At 40.1% G+C, this 24,373-nt stretch overlaps 1 protein-coding gene across 4 annotated transcripts in view; it reads right to left on the reverse strand.

Annotated features, from left to right (window-relative positions):
* Positions 1 to 24,373, reverse strand: part of SPOCK3 (SPARC (osteonectin), cwcv and kazal like domains proteoglycan 3) — a gene marked incomplete at its 3' end in the record, with an annotated part of 384,412 nt that overhangs the window by 12,724 nt on the left and 347,315 nt on the right. For 2 of the 4 annotated variants that reach the window (XM_084626846.1, XM_084626847.1), the window contains one exon: positions 1,596 to 1,817. The exons of 1 other annotated variant lie outside the window; for it this stretch is intronic. In XM_084626846.1, the coding sequence (XP_084482972.1) occupies positions 1,596 to 1,817 (222 nt within the window). Of the gene's footprint in view, positions 1 to 1,584; positions 1,818 to 24,373 lie in introns of those variants that run through there. One more of the 4 variants, XM_084626849.1, reaches the window with a different exon arrangement.

Consider the following 24,373-nt stretch of genomic DNA (forward strand, 5'->3'; position numbering starts at 1 on the left):
GTTCCCAGCTGCAGCTCCGCTCCCAACCACCGACTCCCGGCCACAGCCCAGCTGCGACTCTGCTCCTGGCCCCAAGGGGGATGGGGGACAAACACATTCTATTACTGGTCGGTGGGGTGCAAGTAATAAAGTTTGGGGACTGCTGATATACACAGTATAAAACTGGCAGGAGAACCAATTGGTAGAAGAACAAAAATTTGTGATAAATTTCATCTTACAGGTTGTAACATGGCTGCACTTTTTCAGACAACTGAAAAAATTTGCACCCCTCAAGATATTCATGATCTCATCTAAAATAATTGTATTCTTTAAAAAGAACTGGTTATGTTCTTTAATAAGTAACTTGGGATAGAGGATACTTCATTTATTGCTTTTAGCAGCAGTACACTACTTCTAAAAATTAAAAAAAAGAGACAGTTCTATTATAAAGCAAGAAAGATTGTTTGGAAGATGAAATCTTGACCTTTTGCACGGGATAGTTATCAATATGCTTATATTTGATAGCATGTTTTAAATAGGAAAGAAGGCAGTCAGCCAAAATATATCCCCGGAAGTATATCTTTATTTTTGTTCAGATTTACAATTCAGAGTTTAAAAAGTCTAACCGTGCAACATGGTAAGCATCTTCAACTCCCAGTGAAGTCAGGATTAAGCCCTAATGATGAACGTTAATGGGACTTAAGTGGAGGATTTTCATAGGCACAAATGCCAATTGTGCACATAAGGTAAAATTTTCATAAGTGCTTCAGCGAGTAGGAATAAAAGTCCCACTGAAAGGCACTGTCAACTTACTTTCAGTGGCAGTTAGGTGCCTGACTGCCATTTGTTCCTTTGAAAACCTCCCCCTAAATCATCTTGCAAATAAGAAGCTCAGTGGATGCATTTCAATTTTCTGTCCCGTTTCAGCTAAGAAACAGTGACCAGGCTTTTCAAAAATCTTATTCTAATTCATTTTTTTATTTTCTAACTTATGGAATATGTCATTTAGATATAAAATTGTTGTTTGAGTTTGATTTAATTTACATTCGTGGACAATTAAGAAAGGACTGCCTCTAGATATTTTGAGCTACTATTTTCTTAGCCAAAGAATTTCAAGAAGTTATCAAGAGTTTAAGCTAGGTCCTGAAAATCAGTGGCTTTATGGCCCAATGAATGCAAATAACTTTATGCATAATATTTAATTTCTTTCAGTTAAAATGTTATAGCCCAGTAATAAAAAAGTAAAAAAAAAAGTTAATTTTATAATGTGGGAAAAAGAGAGAGAAAATGAATGCTAATAATTTTGTCCTTTTCTTTTGGTCCTTCCCTTTCCTCTCTGTGGAGGTTGGTAAGAGAAACAATACTTCTATCAAAGCATTAATTGCTCTTTTACATTTTATTTAGAATTTCTTGAATCTCAGCTAAGTTTCTCCAGTTCAGCTTGATTTTTAGCTTTCCTTTTCACTTTCTATTCACAGTAGCTCAAAACCTTTAAGCAAATTCATAGCATAGCACTTAAGAGCTTGTAATTGACTCTAAATTTTTTAACATGTTCCAGAAAGATAAAACAGTACAATAAGGTCAGTCAGCATCTGCAAGTTATTCTCATCTTTTACCTTGCTGTCTCTGGAAGCAGTAGCACCACTCATTGTTAGATATCAAACTGTCCTTGTACGTGTCACAAGAATTGAAGAATGCCTTGGTGCACTGTTCATTCTTGTCAAGGTAAATGCTTCCAAGCTCTGACTGGTCTAACAGCAGGTCATAGTTTGTATCAAGTCTGTTAAACATCCAGCCAAGGGAGTCCTTGCAAATTGGCAAAATGCTGGTATCAAACCCTAAGAGGTAAAAATATAAAGACATCAGATAACAGTAAAAGATACAGCTGGTGTTAAACTCCGCCAAGGGAAGAAAGTGCTGTGTCACGGGGCTTTACTGGAACAGACACAGTACATGAATAGTGAATGTTATTGACAGCCCATGTCTAAGTAATATGCTAACTCAAAAAAAAATCAATAACTTCATCTGTTAAAATTGGCCCCCCATCACGCTCAAAGCGTTCAAAAATATGACCCTTTCCCCCAAAAATTTATACAGGAAACACATACTGGAGAATAATAAATGATCTAGAGTGATTTTCAGAAAAGTAATTCTCTTCAGGGATTTTAATGACATCATATGGAATGGGGGAATGGAGCTCAAATGGTTTGTGATGTTCACAGAACCAGGAAAAAGGAATAAATTCAGTGGAACTCATTGCAGCCCATTTGTTGCTTCCTATGATACGCATTAAAACTTTGAAAGGCTATTCTCATCCTTAGCAACACTTTAAAAATTATAACAACTTATCAACAGCATGCACTAACAATTTTGCTCAAAAAACAATTTATTAATTCCTCCCTCCCCTATGCCTGACTGGCATAGTTAAGCCAGCCTAAGTTCCCCATGTTGACAGTACCAGGTTGATAGAAAAATTCTGCCATCAACCTAGCTACCGCCTTTCGGGGAGGTGGATTACCTATGCTGATGGGAGAACCCATTTCCTCAGCATAGGTAGTGTCTACACTGAAGCGCTACAGCAGCACAGCTGCAGAAGCAAAGCTGTGCCACTGTAGGTTTTTAAGTGTAGATAAGCCCCAAGTTGGCAGGGTCTGACAAATACTTAAGGAACTGTCAGAAGAGGTTTCTGCGCCATGAGTAATTATCTTTGAAAACTTGTGGAGAGAGATTCCAGAGAACTGGAAAAGGGCAAATATAGCATCTGTTTATCAAAAGAGAATAAGGACAACCCAGGGAATTATAGACCAGTCATCTTAACTTTGGTACCCAGAAAGATAATGGAGCAAATAGTCAAATCCATTTTTAAGCACCCAGAAGATAACAAGGTGATAAGTAACAGTCAATATATATTTGTCAAGAATACATCATATGAAGCCAACCTAATATCCTCTTCTGACAGGGTAACAAGTTTGTGATAGTGGGGAAGCAGCAGATGTGATATATCTCAACTTTAGTAAGGCTTTTGATACTTTCTCATGTGACCTCCTAAACAAACTAGGGAAATGCAACTTAGATGGAGCTACTATAAGGTGGGAAATATAGCCAAGACAAACCTAATATAAGGTGGGTGCGAAACTCAGAGTATTTATCAGTGTTTCACACTGAAGCTAGGAGGACATATCAAGTGGGGTCCCACAGGTATCTGTCCTGGGTCTAGTTCTATTCAATATTTTCATAAGTGATTTGAATAAGGGTATAGAAAGAACATTTATAAAATTTGTAGATGATGCCAGGCTGGGATGGGCTATAAATACTTTGGAGGACAAGATTAGAATTCAAAATGATCTTGACAAACTGGAGAAATGGTCTGAAATAAATAGGATGAAATTCAATAAGGAATAAGCAACTGCACAAATACAAAATGGGAAATGATTGTTAATAAAGTACTGCAGGAAAGGATCTGGGGGTTCTAGTGGAACACAAACTAAATATAAGTCAACAGTGTAATACCACTGCAAAAAAAAAAGTGAACATAATTCAGGGAGTTTTTTATGGAAGACACAAGAAGTAATTCTTCCACGCTACTCAGCACTTATGAAGTCTCATCTGGAGTACTGTGTCCAGTTCTGAGCACCACACTTTGGGAAAGACGTGGATAAACTGGAGAAAGTCCAGAGGAGAGCAACAAAAATGATTACAAGTCTAGAAAGTGGTTCTCAACCAGGTGGTACACAAAGGTCTTCCAAGGGATGCATCAACTCATCTAGATATTTGCCTAGTTTTACAACAGGCTACATAAAAAGCACTAGCAAAGTCAGTACAAACTAAAATTTCATATGGACAAAATGAGGAAGTAAGCAATTTTTCAGTAACAGTTTTGTATTTTTGTCTCATTTTGTAAGCAAGTATTTTTAAGTGAGGTGCACAAGACAAATCAGACATCTGTAAGGGGTACAGTAGTCTGAAAAGGTTGAGAACTACTGGTCTAGAAAACATGAGCTATGAGGAAAGATTAAAAAATGGGTTTGTTTAGTTTGGAGAAGAGAAGACTGATGGGGGACATGGTAACACTCTTTAAGTACATAAAAGGTTGTTATAAAGAGGAGGTTGATAAATTGTTCTCTTTAAGAACTGAGGACAGGAGAGAAGAAATGAGCCTAAATTGCAGCAAGGGAATTTAGGTTGGACATTAGGAAAAACTTCCTGACAGGATGGTTAAACTCTGGAGCATATTACCTAGGGTGGCTGTGGAATCTCCATCACTGGAGGTTTTTTAAAACAGGTTAGACAAACACCTGCCAAGGACAGTCTAGATAATATTCAGTCCTGCCTTGGTGCAGGGGACTGGCCAAGATGACATACTGAGATCCCTTCCAGTTCAACATTTCTGTGATTCTATAAAAGGCAAGCAACAGACACCAAGATTTTGTTGACAATGTATCTCCTCTCCACACAAGCATATCATACATCATTTGAAAGATTATTATGTGTACTTTAAGATGAGGTGTGATGTGGAGCTGTTAAATAGTGCCATTACCATAAAAACAGGGGATTAACAATGACACTCTCAACACATTAAAATGACCACTGAAATATTTTCTTTTTGTTAGTTTAATAACTCCATGTATTCTTTAAAGACATAAAATGGGATTTCTTGTGAACTCAGAGCATCATAAAACAATGAAAAAGATAAAACTAATTTAATAATAAATTTGTACAGGTATCATTGAAATGTAATCATGCCAGTGACATTTCTAGTTAACATCATTATCATCTTGTTATCATTATGGCCTCTGTCAAGACTGCATAGGTTACCACAGTCTTCACTGCCTTGGAATGTACACAGTTCTGTACAAGGAAGATTGCACAGTGACTTCTCCTGGTGCAGGCATAAATAAGATCTTGCTGAAGTTCAGATGCTGTTGGGCCCTTGAAGAATACAGGAAGTAGTTCATCATCCACATATCTCCATCCATATTGCAATACTGATCCAATATCTGGTTTACTTATGTGTGAAGACATCAAAACCTTTGTTTGTCATATCTTTTTTTGACATGCTCTTCAAAACTGTCATCATATGGTGGGAGTCTAGTCAGTGACTTGTCCTCTTAGGTGGTTAGATTGAGGCACAAGCAATTCAGGTCTCGGAGGGTCTCCTTTTCTTTCTCACTCTGGTCATACAGCACTGCTGCCAACTTCCTTGCTTTCTTGTCCGTCACGCTCTTCAAATTTGGCAAGATCTCTGATGCAGTAAACTCCCTTAATTTTGGCAACATTAAACTCAGGGTTTTTTTTTCCTAATACTAAATCAGGATGATACTGAGTTACATCTCGTTAATGGGTGTACAGCAGGAAGCATGTTGCAAAAGTCAGGAGTGCATCACAAATTGCATGCACAGATATGAAGCGATGCTTGTTACTTGTGCTGGAAATGGTGCCTGTTTCAATCCATACGTTATCTGTGTGTTCCATTTTTGGAAAGTAATGAACAGCAAAGACCAAAACAGCTGTATCAGGCGACCGAATCACTCCGGTTCCTTTGACACCAAAAGCCATATAGGCACATACAATGCAGAAGCATCCTTGTGTCCATTTCCTCTTGAGTTCTGTACAAGTCTTGGGCTCCTTCAACACCTCTACTAGTGATGGACTTTGCTACTTCACCATTGGAAAAGCCTGCAGCAAGAAAATCTATTTTGTTGGTTGTGCTCCATATATTCATAAAGGAATTTTACAAGTCACTGCCTGTTGGATGCCATGTTTAGAATTTTTTTCCATGGAGGCACAGGATTGCCACCTGGTATTTCTTTGCATCTGACTTTAGATCCTGTCTGGCTCGGTCTTTCTGCAGTTTTCACAGAGTTCCTGTTGTCAACCTGTCAAAAACTTTGATTACAAAATAAACCTCGTAAAATCTTTTTAGGGCAAGCCGCAAGTACTCAGCAGCCAATTCATCAAATATGTGGAATCTGTCTCCAGACATAATTTGTCTTACAGCTATGGCATCTCTGATATACACATGGTTTCTTTGTTGCATGTTCTTAGCTCATGGATTCTTTCAGCTTAAGCTTCCAGTGGATGCCCTAACTCAGCTTTGTCTGTTCTTCTCACTGGAAGAGGGACATAGGCACAGTCCTATTAGGTGACTAAGAACAGATGCTACTGAAATATCATCTCTGCATCTCACTCAGCACAGGGCTCTGAGGAAAAAAACTTCTGGACTGACAGCTGTTGTGATAGTCTCTCCCTTGCCAGACTTAAATGTGATCTTCTTTGTCATATCAGCAAATGTTTTTATGCCAGATTTCTTGACTGGGCTGAAAAAGCTGCATATCCCATCAGAATCAAGTGCACCTCTCACAAATCTCTCCATTTGTTCTTCAACTACATCTGCTATTTTGAGTAGAGACCACAACTACAATACCCACCTGCTGAAGTGAAGAAACAGATTGACAGAGCCAGAAGAGTACCCAGAAGTTACCTAATACAGGACAGGCCCAACAAAGAAAATCCAACAGAACGCCACTAGCCATCACCTTCAGCCCTCAACTAAAACCTCTCCAACGCATCATCAAGGATCTACAACCTATCCTGAAGGATGACCCATCACTCTCACAGATCTTGGGAGACAGGCCAGTCCTTGCTTACAGACAGCCTCCCAAACTGAAGCAAATACTCACCAGCAACCACAACCACACAACAACCACTAACCCAGGAACCTATCCTTGCAACGAAGCCCATTGCCAACTGTGTCCACATATCTATTCAGGGGACACCATCATAGGGCCTAATCGCATCAGCCACACTATCAGAGGCTTGTTCACCTGCACATCTACCAATGTGATATAGGCCATCATGTGCCAGCAATGCCCCTCTGCCATTGTTGATACTAAACTGGGAGGAGTGGTAGATACGCTGGAGGGGAGGGATAGGATACAGAAGGACCTAGACAAATTGGAGGATTGGGCCAAAAGGAATCTGATGAGGTTCAATAAGGATAAGTGCAGGGTCCTGCACTTAGGACGGAAGAACCCAATGCACAGCTACAGACTAGGGACCGAATGGCTAGGCAGCAGTTCTACAGAAAAGGACCTAGGGGTGACAGTGGACGAGAAGCTGGATATGAGTCAGCAGTGTGCCCTTGTTGCCAAGAAGGCCAATGGCATTTTGGGATGTATAAGTAGGGGCATAGCGAGCAGATCGAGGGACGTGATCGTTCCCCTCTATTCGACATTGGTGAGGCCTCATCTGGAGTACTGTGTCCAGTTTTGGGCCCCACACTTCAAGAAGGATGTGGATAAATTGGAGAGAGTCCAGCGAAGGGCAACAAAAATGATTAGGGGACTGGAACACATGAGTTATGAGGAGAGGCTGAGGGAGCTGGGATTGTTTAGCCTGCAGAAGAGAAGAATGAGGGGGGATTTGATAGCTGCTTTCAACTACCTGAAAGGGGGTTCCAAAGAGGATGGCTCTAGACTGTTCTCAATGGTAGCAGATGACAGAACGAGGAGTAATGGTCTCAAGTTGCAGTGGGGGAGGTTTAGATTGGATATTAGGAAAAACTTTTTCACTAAGAGGGTGGTGAAACACTGGAATGCGTTACCTAGGGAGGTGGTAGAATCTCCTTCCTTAGAGGTTTTTAAGGTCAGGCTTGACAAAGCCCTGGCTGGGATGATTTAACTGGGAATTGGTCCTGCTTTGAGCAGGGGGTTGGACTAGATGACCTTCTGGGGTCCCTTCCAACCCTGATATTCTATGATTCTATGATTCTATGTACATTGGGCAAACTGGACAGTCTCTACGTAAAAGAATAAATGGACACAAATCAGGCGTCAAGTATTATAACATTCGAAAACCAGTCGGAGAACACTTCAATCTCTTTGGTCACTCTATTACAGACCTAAAAGTGGCAATTCTTCAACAAAAAAACTTCAAAAACAGACTCCAACGAGAGACTGCTGAATTGGAATTAATTTGCAAACTGGATACAATTAACTTAGGCTTGAATAAAGACTGGGAGGGGATGGGTCATTACACTATTTCCCCATGTTTATCCCCCCCCCACTGTTCCTCAGATGTTCTTGTCAACTGCTGGAAATGGCCCACCTTGATTATCACTACAAAAGGTTCCCGCCCTCCCCCCGCTGGTAATAGCTCACCTTACCTGATCACTCTCCTTACAGTCTGTATGGTAGCACCCCTTGTTTCGTGCTCTCTGTGTACATAAATCTCCTCCCACTGCATGCAATCTACTGCTACTGGTGCACAAACTTCAGTGGAGAGTGATCAGCAAATTTCAATTGAAAATATAGAAAACAATTATTTATGAGATGTGGGTGGGTGAGCTGTGACTACAGTGGGCAAATGATGACAAAGTATTAGAAGATTTATGTTTTAAAAGATCTATGAAATGTCAAAATTATTTTGCAAATATTGTTTGACCAAAATTAGTTATGATCTAACCACCTAGGGCAGCTTTCCTATTTTATTAGGTTTTGGAAGACTAATAAGTATTTCAGTTAAGGATGGACACCTAGTAATATTCAGATTTTGAAGCTATTTCGAACCTTAAACTATTAATCCCTTAGGACACACTCCCCAAGACACTAATATCTCACCACAGCTACTCCTGCTTCCACTACTAGGGATGCCTCACTGGCTCTGCGTGTAAAACCCTTCTTAATCGCTTGAATTCAGTTGCTAAAGGTTTTCTGTCCACCGCGAGAGCATGACATGAAAGAGAATGTTTCTAGTCCTGGCTCTGTGTGCATGTGTGCGTGTGTATACACGTACATGTACGAATGGAAAATGGTGATTTCTTCTGCCCAAAATAACTTTTTGAAGTTGGGTTTGGTCTCTGCCTAAGACAGCTGCTGAGAGGGAACAGCCACTTGGTGTCCCTGAACAACAATAAGGAGGTTGTGGGGGTCATGTGGCTCCATAAAATGTCAGACCAGACAGGAAGGCGAGATCACAGCCAACAGTAACTAAACCACACCAAAAGACATCAAAAGAGGAATCTTGAGGCCAGTTGAGATGGCAGGGGAGAGAAGAGCTGAAGGCAGAGGGAATCCTGTAAGAGGGTTTGTTGAAGGATGGATCACTAATACTTGGGATACAAAACTTTAAGATTAGTATTTGAAAAAATGCTAGAAAGGCTCAAATTTGAACCATTAAAGACATCAGTTGCACATTACTAGCTTCTGATCTCCATTCAGTAGATTCCAAATGTGCATAAGCTACACATTCCTACCACATTTTCTTGACAGACCAAGAGGAAATAAAATTGCTTAGCTGCATTTCATTGGATTTTTACTATCCTCCTTCCAATCCTCTCCCAAAGAAGCGAACACACAAAATACACTGAAAGACACACTGTCACAGGTCTCAAGACTGTATGAATTACTAAATCACAGATGACAGGTTTCAGAGTAGCAGCCGTGTTAGTCTGTATCCGCAAAAAGCTGTAGCTCACGAAAGCTTATGCTCAAATAAATTTGTTAGTCTCTAAGGTGCCATAAGTACTCCTTTTCTAAATCACAGATGCATTTACACTATACTCCCTGTCTCAAAAAACGTCATCCCTCATTCTTTCTTGATTATGTTTCACACCAATTTGCCAACTGATTACATCACAGATTCTTGTTCTTCGCAAATTTTGTGGTTTTTTTTTTTTACTTTGAAGCCTTTAAATAGAAAATGTACCTTTCCTGGTGATTTCTTAGTGCATATGTGGGTAAAGATGGAGTTAAAAAGAGGCTATTTTGTGGTTCATGCTTAAATTGGTCATCATAAACAATTAAAGAGAAGATATTATTAAACATTATTGGAATAAACTAAGTACATTTGGGCTCCAAGAAATATATATTCATTATATTTTTGTAATTTAAGATATAATAGGCATACAGTTGAATATTGAAATATACCATTTGATATAATGTTTTATGATGCCGTGGATTTTGGAAAAACTAAGCATAGACCATCAGAGATACTTAGAAAATTGCCTAATTTTGAAATACTCCATCAGAAAATTGTAGTGCCTTTTAGGTGCTATAATGTAGCATATTTATTACAGAAAGATTTGGCAAATTTAAATGTTTCAGTCAGGGCCAATTTCTACCACCCGTTACTGATATTGAATAGTATCATATAACACTTATCTCACTAGTTCTATGGGGTAATTCAAGTTGCTCTGATTCCCTTCTCTGGATAGGTCAGTCCAATTCCAGACCCAGTGGCAGCATGCTGGATTATCCTGGGTCATTCAGAAGAGGCAATTTCCCTTTCATTAGGTCTGGGGCTTTTGTGAGAATCTGAGTGGGTTTGGGAGACTGTTTCTGTTCTGCAATGTTTTTCTTCCTGAGTGATTGCTTTATGAGAGTGGCGTTTCCCCCTTTTTATTTGTAATTGTTATGGATTCTGTTTTTAATCGATGACATGGCCCAGTCCCTAGAGCTTGCAATAGAATTGTTTCATGTTGTTAAGTTGAAACAAATGAAAAAATAAAATCTGCACTGAAGATTAAATGTGCTACATAAGGGAAAATCTGCTATAGCCTCTGCAACTCAGAAATGCCAGGCTGAATACAGTCAACAGCAACAAAATAACTTTGGGGAGCAACTGAGTGTTGAATTGGTAAAAATTCCCTAAATTGGCTATCAATTAGTCACAAATTTAAGAAAATAAAAAAATAAGTACTTTATGTAGGATAGTGCAGGCATGTTTTGAAAGAAAAAAATGGAGTTGTGAAAAACTTTTATTGCACAAAAATTGCCTGATCAGATGACCAAAACTACCATTTCTAAAAGCACTTATATTAAATGACAATTTCTTCAGCCATTCCACAAGGGGGATTTTCTCCTCCATATCTCAGAGAAATGTCATTTAGTGCTGAAATACATCTTATCTCGGGATGTGTTTGAGCCACAAAGTGTGGAGATACTGGTTTGTCTCTATTTAATGATTCAAGAATTTGTGATTGGTACCTAATATCAGCAAAAGCATTAATGAGGTGAAAATGTGCCCTAAACATGATTAGATTCCACTATAATGGTGGCAGCAGTAAATATTTGACCTCTATTCTGTTATCCAGTGTAGACAGACTTCAAAGCCAATTAAGATCATTTGAGGTATGAAGCTAGATAGATCGCAGTTTGTAGTAGTGCTGAGAGGCAAGCTGCAGCATCTGCAAGACTCTCACGCCATTTACTGCAGAAGGTCAGACCACTCCTCCGGGGCTCTCTTGGAATAGCTAGCAGTGGGCAATGGAGACTGTAGCACACATCCTACATGTTTTTACGAGCACAAATGGAGGATGCAGGAGAGGAGTTCCTCTTGCAGCAGCTACTACAGCAAGGGAGGTTGCTCCACGTTATCAGCTACAACCTGATTGAGCCCCGGAGAGGTCTGAATATTCTAACAAGCAGACCCAGCCGCAGCATTTTGGACTAGAACATGCTTTTGCTGTCACTCTCCTAAAGCCCATAACATTCATGCTCACTATGATCACACCAATATGCACAAGGTTAGCTTCAGGGTTTTGGGAAGGGCTGGTGAGATGATTATTTGGAGTACACCTCATTTTACATAAAAAGTGAGCACATGTGTCCAAGAGAAATAATTTCTACTGATAAAATAGAGCACAATGGCAAGTTCCCTTCATCCCTTGCATCTGGTCCATACTTTGAAGGCTCCTTTGCAAGGAAACAGGATAGAAAATGTATTGTATAAAAAAAACCCTAAAATCTGCCTTGAAACTGGTTACTCAGAGGCTCCTCCAGCTCATAAGTTGCTCAATGTTATGAGACTATGTGGATCAGCAGATTCCACCCATTTGGTGAGTAGGAGTAACCGTTCAGGTCTCCTAAGGAAAAAGGTTTCAGAGTAGCAGCCATGTTAGTCTGTATCCGCAGAAAGAACAGGAGTAGTTGTGATGGATTTCATGATTTCAACAATTTCCATCCCACCATCAACCTCAACCTAGACCAATCCACACAAGCAGTCCATTTCCTGGACACTACTGTGCTAATAAGCAATGGTCACATAAACACCACCCTCTACCAGAAACCTACTGACTGCTATACTTACCTACATGCCTCCAGCCTCCATCCAGGGCACACCACACAATCCATTGTCTACAGCCAAGCTCTAAGATACAACCGCATTTGCTCCAATCCCTCAGACAGAGACAAACACTACAAGATCTCTATCAAGCATTCTTAACACTACAATACCCACCTGCTGAAGTGAAAAAACAGATTGACAGAGGCAGAAAAGTACCCAGAAGTCACCTACTACAGGACAGGCCCAACAAAGAAAATAACAGAACGCTACTAACTGTCACCTTCAGCCCCCAACTAAAACCTCTCCAGCGCATCATCAAAGATTTACAAGCTATCCTGAAAAATGATCCCTCACTGTCACAGATCTTGGGAGACAGACCAGTCCTCACTTACAGACAGCCTCCCAACCTGAAGCAAATACTCTGCAGCAACCACACACCACACAACAAAAACACTAACCCAGGAGCCTATCCTTGCAACAAAGCCCGATGCCAACTCTGTCCACATATTTATTCAAGTGACACCATCATAGGACCTAATCACATTAGCCAAGCCATCAGGGGCTTGTTCACCTGCATATCTACCAATGTGATATACACCATCATGTGCCAGCAATGCCCCTCTGCCATGTACATTGGCCAAACTGGACAGTCTCTGCGCAAAAGAATAAATGGACACAAATCTGACATCAGGAATCCTAACATTCGAAAACCAGTAGGAGAACACTTCAACCTCTCTGGCCACTCAGTAAAAGACTTAAGGGTGGCAATTCTGCAACAGAAAAGCTTCAAAAACAGACTCCAAGGAGAAACTGCTGAGCTTGAATTAATATGCAAACTAGATACCATTCACTTGGATTTGAATAGAGACTGGGAGTGGCTGGGTCATTACACATATTGAATCTATTTCCTTAAGTTAAGTATCCTCACACCTTCTTGTCAACTGTCTAAATGGGACATCTTGATTATCACTTCAGAAGTTTTTTTCTCCTGCTGATAATAGCTCATCTTAACTAATTAGCCTCTCACAGTTTGTATGGTAACTTCCAACTTATCTGTATCTCTATCTATATATCTATATCTATATCTATATCTTACTACATGTTCCATTCTATGCATCTGATGAAGTGGGCTGTAGCCCACAAAAGCTTATGCTCTAATAAATTTGTTCGTCTGTAAGGTGCCACAAGTCCTCCTGTTCTTTTTTTAAGGAAAAAGGAAGACCTAGATGTAACTCAGACAGTTTTCCCCTCTAAAAGAGACTCAATCCAGCCAGACCTGAGCCAACAATACTGATGCTCATTGCTTTGGTTTTTAATTTTGAGCAAAGAGGGTTTTCTTTCCAACTCCTGCCCAGAAGCATGTTCTTTCTTTTAGCTCCTACTGTAGCCAGTTGGCCCTTCACCAAGTTGGCACATGCACAAGGTCATTAAAAAAGAATCTTTCTTCCTTCCAGGAAACTTGCCACCATGTTGGATATTGCATGATGTATTGAATTCTACAGCTTGCCAACAACTTCTTTTACAGTTCAGGGTGCTTGGCATTTTCTCATACAGTAAGCTCAGCAGTGTAGGTTTTTTTTCTTAAGGTGATACCTCCAAATAATATTTCTCTCTTATAGAGAGCAATCATCCAATCTCAGAAGTTCAAAAATGAAGCCAGGTTAGGCAAGAATCATTCTCCAAATCTCTGTTTGCTCAGTGTGGCTCTGTATGACACTTATATAATAAAAAGGATGGGAGTAAAAATAATGCTTTAATTTGTGTCTGCACAATCTCAACTGTATCTCTTCCCACAGAGGGTTCTCTGGGATTTTCACAGTACTTAAGAGTGTCAAAGTAGACTCTTGAAATGACAATTTAAAAAAAGTTAGATAAAATTGACAATTTCTTATCTTCCTTCAATGTCAGTATGTCAGCTTCTGAAATCCCAGTGAAATACTTAATTACATTAGTTCTGTCCAAGTGGACAAGTGATTTTTTTCATGTCTCGTATCTTCTCTAATTTCTTCAAAACAATTACCAGATCAACATGCAAGTAGTTAATGTCTTTCAGGGCCATTAGGAGACGCACCATGTCTTCTTCAGCCTGTGATCGTTCAATGTCTAACACAAAAGCCTGCAGTAGGACTTCTTCAGAGACAGTCAGTCAGTCAGTTAACCGAAGTATTTTGGGAATTACATTTCTTGCTGGACATTAATTCCCTTCCACTGCTCCCCATCAAAATTAATAAATACATAAAAGAATAAGCAGAGTCTATTAAAACTATTTTAATAAACCAGTAAAATCTGATTTAATCTTATTTTTCCTCTGTTCCCCATCTGTAAAATGGGGGTAATAATATTTCCCTAGTTTCATCTATGTTGTCTATTAAGACTGTAAACTTCTCAGGGCAGGGACTGTGTGTGTATACAGTGCTCAGCAGAATGGGCCTTCTAACTACAACCTGAATACAAAGAACTATTAAGACATTCCCTCCTTTTTTTCTGGGCACCAACTGGATTCTGGGGAAGACAAAGTTTGTAAATTAAATCCCTTAAGTATTAGAAAGCATTCCGTTTACACCACTAAGGAGCATCACATTTTAAATATAAGCAACAGCTAAACAAAATTTCATAACCATAGATTAAAAAGCAATGATCTGGGCTTCTCCCATTTTTTTAGCTTGATAGCAGCACAGTAAGCTAATTAATTACTGACAGTTTAGAGGCTATGTCTATGTCAACTTATGAATTAGTTTTTGTTTTATGAATAGAATTTATGATTGAAACCTTCACTGCAGTTTAGAACTTCCATTTTGTAGTGAAAGCAAACTATGTCTGTGAAGCTCAAACAGGGCTATCAACCTCAAATAGTTCCACCCTGGTGGGACTGGCAGAGTCACTGACTTTTATGACGACTTTGCCCAATAGCCAACAAGGGGAATGGAGAATGGAAAATCTCCAGCAGAAGAGATAAAGGAGCCACAGACTGCTCTTAAAAGTGATATGCTCTAAAGAAAGCAAATCCACTGCCAGAAACAGAAGACATAGATGGAGCAGTGGTATGTGTGTGTATGGGTCAGGGTGGGGCAGAAGGAGCGTTGTCTTCCCTCAAGGATACTGATTACTTCAAGAACTCTCTGGAGTGGTGAGGACTGTGATGGTGGAGATTGTATGTTTATCATTTTGCATAGGTCTGTATTGCCTGTGCTGTCTAACAGTAAAGAGAGAGAAAGAGAGAGAGAGAGGGGTTCCTTTGCCAAGCCTGTATTCCTTGCTTTAACTGTCACATGGTTCCTGGATGGTAGAACTCTGAGGAAGCACACATAAGAGATTGGGAAGGCATAGGAACTCTCAGCACTGGTCTTAGGGCCTAAGGCAGTTAGATTTCAGAGTCCCACTTCTCCTTCTCCTCAAGGAAGGGTTTGACACGGGAGTCTGCAGCCCAGGATGTGCTGTAAAGGTCCAGAGCTAGAGACTGACTCCAGAAGACCCCGCTGGCTTGGAAACATGGGGGATCAAAAGGTTGGGTCCACTTAACACAATCCGTTGACCATCTGCTAGAAAGACTTAGTCAGGACTGTTTCATCTTTCATTCAGGATTTAACCTTTGAGGAAGCAGAGCAGCTGACATATCTAAAGGATTTCTTAATAGGGATTTATTATGCTCAATGGATCTCATTCTTCACGTCTTTGTGCACAAAGAGAGTAACACATAGGTAGCACCAAATAACCCAATAAGACGTTAAGAGTATATATTTATCCTGAAAATTATAGAAACATTGCCAATCACTTCAGGAGTTGTAATGACTTCCTTTGCCCCAAAATGAACAACTTTTAAAGGAGTACTTGTGGCACCTTAGAGACTAACCAATTTATTTGAGCATAAGCTTTCATGAGCTACAGCTCACCTCATCGGATGCATACTGTGGAAAGTGTAGAAGATCTTTTTATACACACAAAGCATGAACAGGAGAGTGGGTTTGTGGGGGAGGGTGGGGGGAGAAGAAAACCTGGATTTGTGCTGGAAATGGCCCAACTTGATTATCATACACATTGTAAGGAGAGTGATCACTTTAGATAAGCTATTACCAGCAGGAGAGTGGGGTGGGGGGAGGTATTTTTTCATGCTTTGTGTGTATAAAAAGATCTTCTACACTTTCCACAGTATGCATCCGATGAAGTGAGCTGTAGCTCACGAAAGCTTATGCTCAAATAAATTGGTTAGTCTCTAAGGTGCCACAAGTACTCCTTTTCTTTTTGCGAATACAGACTAACACGGCTGTTACTCTGAAACTTTTAAAGGAGCATATCAGAAAAAAATATGTAGTTGTCTTAATAAAGTCACATCTGAAATATTTCAGTTATCCCAAAGCCACAATTTAAAGCAGAACCAACTGGTCAGCCTCATTCACTGCACAGTGTAATCAAAAAGAAAAAATAACCATATTTCAATGTTAAAAATACATAAGAAAGTAATTCAGTCCCCAAACAAGCAGACCCACTGCAAACATTTCCTGCCTAGCAAGTAAAATAAAGGAGAGCAACATGTGTAACAGTGTATGAGTATCTGTAATCTGTTTTCAGAGATGGTACACTATATTAGGTAATTAGTTAAGGAATAAAAAACACATTTGTTGCATCAAACTTATTTGTGGAGAGAAATTACAAGTGATTGAATATTTAATGACTCTCTTATTCCTACAGAAAGAGTTTGTCCAATCATTCTCTTTGCACTGACTTGTTTAAATTAAATCTAGTAAATGAGAAAGCTTACACCTCATCTGTATTGGACTGAACAAACAGGATATTCTTACTTTTAAAACCAATTCAGATTCACAAGTACTACAACAATTTAAGTAGTTGAACATGTTTCTAACCCCTTGTCGACACTACAAGTTACTTCAGTATAACTTATGTTGCTCAGGTGCGTGAATAATACGCTACATAAGTACCGATCCAAGCCCTAGTGTAGGCAGCACTAAGTCACCGAGAGAGCTTCTACCGCTGACATAGCTACAGCCTCTTGAGAGGCTGCCTTTTCCCTTTTCCCTACTACTTCATTTAACATCTAGTGGCTTCTTTTGTCACATCTTGGAGTTGCACTCCTGTTTATACTGGTTCAGTCCTTACTAGTTCCTGGAGTTTTACTCTCCAGAACCATTATCAGGCTTGCACAGGCTTCTCCATCTTAGACCCTCACCTATTCAACCAGCTCCCTGCAACGGCCTACAAGACCAGTATTTGGCAAGGATCAGGACCCAGTGTATCGCTTCATTGGTATAATCAGATATTTGATTGAATGATGCTTAATCATCAGACAGATTATGAAGTGTATTTGATTAAGTATATTTTAATTTCTTGTTGGAGAGGCCAACATTTTTCTATTTTTCTTGTTTTAATTAGTGTGGTAACCAGACTGCACGATGATAATCACTAAATATATTTTTTAAAATTATTTTCAGTTTAACTGGTACCCATTATCATCGTGCAGTCTGGTTACCACACTAATTAAAACAAGAAAGATAGAAAAATATTGGCCTCTCCAACAAGAAATTAAAATATACTTAATCAAATACACTTCATAATCTGTCTGATGATTAAGCATCATTCAATCAAATATCTGATTATACCAATGAAGCGATACACTGGGTCCTGGTCCTTGCCGTGTGTGTGTGTTTGTGACACTGGGTCCTGGTCCTTGCCGTGTGTGTGTGTGTGTGTGTGTGTGTGTGTGAGAGAGAGATAACTGTAATAAAACTTCTTTAAGAACAATAAAAAGAAATAGAGAAATAGAGCTTTTCCATTTTCTAACAATTCTCTCCATACCCTGCCTCGGAAGCAATTTTCCCTCAGATCGTGGGAAGAATGCTTCCTTGATAAGACAGATTCATCTTTAATTCATTTTGTTTTTATACTATTAGTATTATTTTAGCATGAGAAATCACACAGAGAAATAGCATTTCCAATTAAATGAAAATAAATGGGATTTTTTGGTAGAGAAAAGTGTGTGGAATGGAAGAACAGTATTAATAGATTGCGAGGCCAGAAGGGACCAGTGTGATCATCTAGTCTGACCTTCTCCAAACAGGCCATAGAATGTCCCAAAACAATTCCTAGAGCATATCTTTTAGAAAAAAAAACCATATAATCTTGATTTAAAGATGGTCAATGATGCAAAGTCCACCACCATTGTTGGTGAGTTTTCCAATGCGTAATTACTCTCACTGTTAACAATTTACGCCTTATTTCCAGTCTGACTTTGTCTAGCTTCAACATCCAGTCATTGGATCATGTTATACTTTTCTCTACTAGATTGAAGAACCCACTATTACATATTTTTCCCCATGCAAGTGTTTATATACTGTAATCAAGATACCTCCTAACCTTCTCTTTGTTTAGCTACATAGATTGAGCTTTCTGAGTCTACCAGTATAAGAAATGTTTTCTAATCCTTTAATCATTCTCATGGCTCTTCTCTTAACCCTCTCCAATTTAATAACATCCTTCTTGAAATGCGAACACCAGAACTGCACACAGTATTCCAGCCATAACTGCACAAGTGCCAAATATATAGATAAAATAACCTCTCTACTCCTACTCGAGATCCCCTGGTTTATGCATCCAAGGATCGCTTTTAGTTATTTTGGCCACAGCGTCACATTGGGAGCTCAAGTTGAACTAATTATCCACCACAACCCCCAAATCTTTTTCAGAGTCACCAGTTCCTAGGATAGAGTGTCCAATCATGTAAATATTGCCTACATATGTACATCTATACATCCACATTTCATCATATTGTAAGCAAAGTCAGGATGACATCTGGTGGTGAGGTGTGGCAAGTTGTGGAAAAGAACTTCAGGGGCTGATCTCATTTGCATAGGCACACCCATCCCGCCTAGAATGAGCCCATAGCTCATGGTCACTTTGGCTGCTGTGGGATCCCCAGTGTCTCTGTTATTGGGGCAGGAAGAATAAATGGTTATTATCCTGATTATGGGAATCAAAGACAGTGGAACTGTACTTGGCCTTTTGTTATGATGAAGGGACTCGCCATCAACTAAGTAGCACTCACTAGGCATGGGTACTCTGTGAATAAAGAGAGGCTGGAAATAGGTATTAGTACCTGGTGGTGAGGGTCCTTTTGTGAGGGCCTGAACCATCAATTGTACCTCTGTCTCTCTCCATGGTAGAACATCAGAGCTAATTTTGGGTTTATTAGGAGTCTAGTTACAGGTGCTGAGCTGAATTCACTTTGGCCTTATGATGCACCAGCACTGAGGCTCCCACTACTACAAGCTGAAATTGCTAAAGAGCTAAAATTACTAAGAGCTGAATCACTGAGCACTGTGTTAAGTAGTGGGGAGCCTGAAGATCTATTGGAGAGTGGAACAGAGCAGTTCGCAGGACAGCTGGAGCGGCTTGTGAACTGGCTGGCGGAGCAGTTCATGGGACAGCGGGAGCTGCTTGTGGGATGCGGAGCAGAGCGGAGCAGTTCGTGGTACGGCTGGCGGAGCAGAGCAGAGCGGCTCATGGAGTGAATCGGACTGAAGCCCTATGGAGCTGCAGGGCAGTCAGCTTCAGATCATGTAAGGTGCCCCTTACCTCTTCTGCCCTCCCATCCCCCCCACACACATTTTCACCCAGACTGGGGAGTAACACTCTGCAGATGAACTTTTGGGTTGTTGGACTTTTTGGACTTGGGTGATTTTTGGGTTGCTGAACTCAAGAACCCGAGGGAAAGGACATGGCCCAATTTGCTGGGGTGGGTCTTTGCTCATGGTTTGGTTGATGAACCCTAGTTGTGGTATTTTCCCAATTTAATGCTGATGTCATTTACCTCATGTTGTTAAAGATTCTCTGCTACACCGAGACTCTGTGCTTGCGAGAGGGGAAGTATTGCCTTTTTGAGGCGCCCAGGGGTGTGTGTAAGATTTTCCCAGGTCACTGGGTGGGGTTCGAGCCAGTTTTGCATTTGCTTTGATGAGAGGGAACCCCTGTGTACTGAACCCGGCCCTTGCTGCTATCAACTTGGCCTGGCAGAAGGGTTACAATATTAAAATGCATATTTTTTCCTTGTGCCCAGCTTATCAAGTGATTCAGATTGCTATCAGTGACCTGTCCATTATGTACCACTCCCCCAATTTTTGTGTCATCTACAAAATGTATTGGTGATTATTTTATAGTTTCTTCTGGGTCATTAATAAAAATGTTAAATAGTGGGGGGCCAAAAACTGATTGGGGGGCGGGATAGCTCAGTGGTTTAAGCATTTGCCTGCTAAACCCAGGGTTGTGAGTTAAATCCTTGAGGGGGCCATTTGGGATCTGGGGCAAAAATTGGGGATTGGTCCTGCTTTGAGCAGGGGGTTGGACTAGATGACCTCCTGAGGTCCCTTCCAACCCTGATATTCTATGATCCTTGCAAGACCATACTAGTAACATACCAATTTTAATGATGATTCTCCATTAACAATCACGTTTTGAAGTCTATCAGCCAGTTTTAATCCATTTCAAGTGTTCCATGTTAATGTTATATCTTAATGTTTCTAGTTTTTTAACCAAAATGCAATATGAAATCAAATGCATTAAAGAAGTCTATCATCAGCCCTATTACCTTTATCAATCACACCTATAATATTGTCAAAAAAGATATCAAGTTTATTTGATACTATCTATTTTCCATAAACCCATGTTGATTGGCATTAATTATAGTCTTTAATTCTTTATTATTGGAGTCCCATATTAGTCACACCATTATCTTGCTCAGGATCAATGTCAGACTGACAGACCTATAATTACCCAGGTCATCCCATTTGCCCTTTTTACACATTGGCACATTAGCTTTCTTCCAGTCTTCTGGAACTTCCCCAGTGTTCCAAGACTTATTGAAAATCAACATTTATGGTCCATTGAGCTCTTCAGCCAGCTTTCAAAACTCTTGGATGCCAGTTGTCCAGACCTGCTGATATAAAAAGGTCAATTTTGGTAGCTGCTGTTTAATATCTTCCAGAGATACTAGTGGAATAGAAAGAGTGCTGTCATATGATATGAAAAGGAGTACTTGTGGCACCTTAGAGACTAACATTTATTTGAGCATAAGCTTTCGTGAGCTACAGCTCACCTCATTGGATGCACATGATACCTCATGTGTTTCTTCCCCAAATACAGAACAGAAATATTTATTGAATACTTCTGCCTTTCTACATTATTATTGGTAATTCTACCATTTCTATCTAATCATGGACCAATTACATTGTTAGAATGTTTTTTGTTCTTAATATACTAAAGAAACCTCCTTCTTATTCTCCTTAACTTTACTGGACATAGATTTCTCTTGTGCTTCCCTTATCAATTTTTTTTGTTTCCTAGCTTATCATTTATACTTATTACTATCATCTTCCCCTTTCTTCTATTTGTTGTTTAATTTATAATTTTTTTAATAACTGCCTTCACTTCTCTAAACCAAGTCTTTTTTTTTTTAAACCAGAACAGCCTCCTTCCTCAGTTGTGGGATTGTGGCTTTATAGACATTGGATAAAGTATTCTTAAACAATTCCCAATCATCATTCAGATTTTTCTGATTAAATTCTTCCTCCCAGCTGATTTGGCTCATAATTGTTTTCAGCTTTCCCCTTTTAAGGGACCAGGTATATACAACACTGGTCTGGACTTTGGTTTGTAAATTATAAATGTGTTCAAGACACAATCACTTGTATCTAAATCTGTTATCAGTTCCTCCTTATCTATCAAGATGAAGTATAATATACAATTCCCCTATCTTGGATGAAACACTCTTAAAGTTAGAAAGCTTTAATCTGTAATATTTAGAAATTCCAAGTATGTTTTAGTACTGGTAGCTTGAGATCTCCAGCATATGTCACTCAAATTGATCAAATTCCCCCCCCCCCTACACATTATAGATAGGTGAGTAAGGAACTGGTCATCCTATTCTCTAGTGTGATTTGGTGTTCTGTGGCAGACCAACTAACACCCCATCTTGTGTTTATCTCTCAGGCATAGATCCATAAGCATTCAAGATCATTTTCTTCTGAGTTATCAGTGACTTGAAAACAGGTAATGCCATTTTTGACATAGCTTGTCATTCTCCCCTCCCCTTTTGCCATGTATACCAGGTTTCAGCAATACCAACTAGAGTGAATTTATGCTCATAAATGAGCAATTCCACTTCCTCTTGTTTGTTACTTAGACTCCTAGCACTAGTGGATAGAATTTCTTCTCTTCATGCTCATTAGTTCCTCATTAATTTTGTTCTCAATATCTTAGTTTTGTGTTGAGTGCTCATATTTTCCCACTTTTTACCCTCCCCTTTTGATACAAGGTTTATGCCCTCCTGACTACTCTAGCCAGCCTGTCCCCAGGAATTCCTTCTATTGAAGTGGAGGCCATCCAAACTAGATAGCCCCCTCTTCATACAAGGTGGACCAACGTTCCACAAAGCCCAAACCCCACTCCACTTACCTAGCCAGTGGTTCGCTTCCAGAATCTTCTACCTTCTGTCTACCATCGCTTTTGGGACAGAAAGGATCACAGAGAAACTTATTTGGATAAGCCATCTACTATCTGCAAGATATCCTGTGACACACTGTCCTTAGTGCTGATATGACTCATTACCAATGGATCCTTTTATGTTGACTTTAAAAGCCTATCCAATCTTAGAATGCTGTCTTGTGTCTTGGCTCTGGGAAGGCAGCACACTTTGTCCATCTTTCCTTTGCAGAATGTTATTTTGATACATTTGAGTATTGAATCCCCAAGAAGGAGCATCTGTCTTCCTTGAACGGTTGGAGAACTCTTTGTGAACAAAACTGATTTTCTTACAGATTAGGCCAAGCTGCCATCCACATTGTGTCCAATATATGTCTCCATTCCCTTGGGCCAGCTGGATCTTGAGAAGTATCTCCCACAGTTTACACACTGATGACCTGGTATCAACTGGAAACTTGTAGTTGTGTGGAATTCCTCCTGGTCCTTTCTTCTCTGGAGGCCCTAGCCTGCCTATGGTTGTTTATCTCCAGCTGTTCAGAATGGCACTATGCCTCTCTGACTTCCTCTCTTTCCAACTCCTTGGTGGCCAGCTCCTTTCTTCCTTGATCATGGAGTACCGATGTTTCCTGAATCTAGCTATCTAGGAACTACTCAGCTTCTCTGATTCTCAGCAGTGTTTCTACCTGTGTCTCCAATCCAAGAATCTTCTCCTTCAGCACATCCATCAACTTGTACTTCATGGACAGGAAGTCACTTCACGGAAGAAAGAAAATATGGCACATCCATTTCAGTTCACCACCACGATTCAACCTCAGTCCATCTTGAAATTGCATGTAGAGCTGAAGCTGAAAGGAAAGCCTCTCATACTCCTCCTCTAAACTCCTGCCAAAACTCTCCTGTTACCAGCTCTCAATTTCTCCTACAAAGTGACTTTTTATACCAAGTATAGGCCCTAACTTGAGGAGCCTTTCATCCCTATTAGAGGCATTCTCATTACACTGATGTCTGTGTACTGTATTCTGGCTTTGAAGGACTACAAATTCCATGGTACAGTGGTGTGCACCCTCTGAGGCTGGACTCAGCTTCCTGGGTCAGAGGTCATGGATTCCATATCAGGGAAAGGAGCTGAAACTGAGAGCTACTGCTCCTTTTGGGGGTTTGGGTAAGGAAAAGCTGTGACAGAGCCCTGTGTTGAGTTGCTAGGGTTGAAGACACGTGACCAGGGTTAAGATTGCACTACTGTTGACAACTTGCTAGTGCTGGGCCACAGCTCATGGCCTCCTTCTCCCCACTGAGGCACAGAGTGGAAGCCAGAAACTGTCGTTACGCAGCTGGTGTGAAGTTGGCTTATAGACAATTGAGGAAATGAGTGACTAACCCCTGGGCTATGCTCTCTGGGTTGAAGAGAGACTGCTAAGTCTTAGTGTGGCTACATTATGTCTAAGAAAAGACGGGGAACTTACTGTATGGTGAGAATCATGGGCTACTATTCTCCAACAGATAACAATTGTTACTATCAGCTAATACTGTGCATTCTATGCTGGTTGCAATACAAAACTGTCTCATGTGGACTCTTGTGTTTCATCTGGAGTGCCTTCGTTAGATGTACAGATAGCTGTCCTGGACTCCATCTTACCCTGTGCACCAATGGAAGAGAGGGCCCAGGAGTATAAACTTAAGGGAGAATGCACACTCAGGGTTGGGGTGGATCCATGTATAAAACTAAGATCACTGGTTAGCTTTATGTTGCTGCTGAAAGCTGCAGCCATTAGCTGAACTATTGCAGAGTCACCTACTGCCCTGATACAATTATAACAGTTTCACCTTACTCATCAGTTGCATTTTC

Source organism: Lepidochelys olivacea (assembly GCF_965140295.1).
Source record: "Lepidochelys olivacea isolate rLepOli2 genome assembly, chromosome: 4".
In the NCBI taxonomy this organism is placed as follows: Eukaryota; Metazoa; Chordata; order Testudines; family Cheloniidae; genus Lepidochelys; species Lepidochelys olivacea.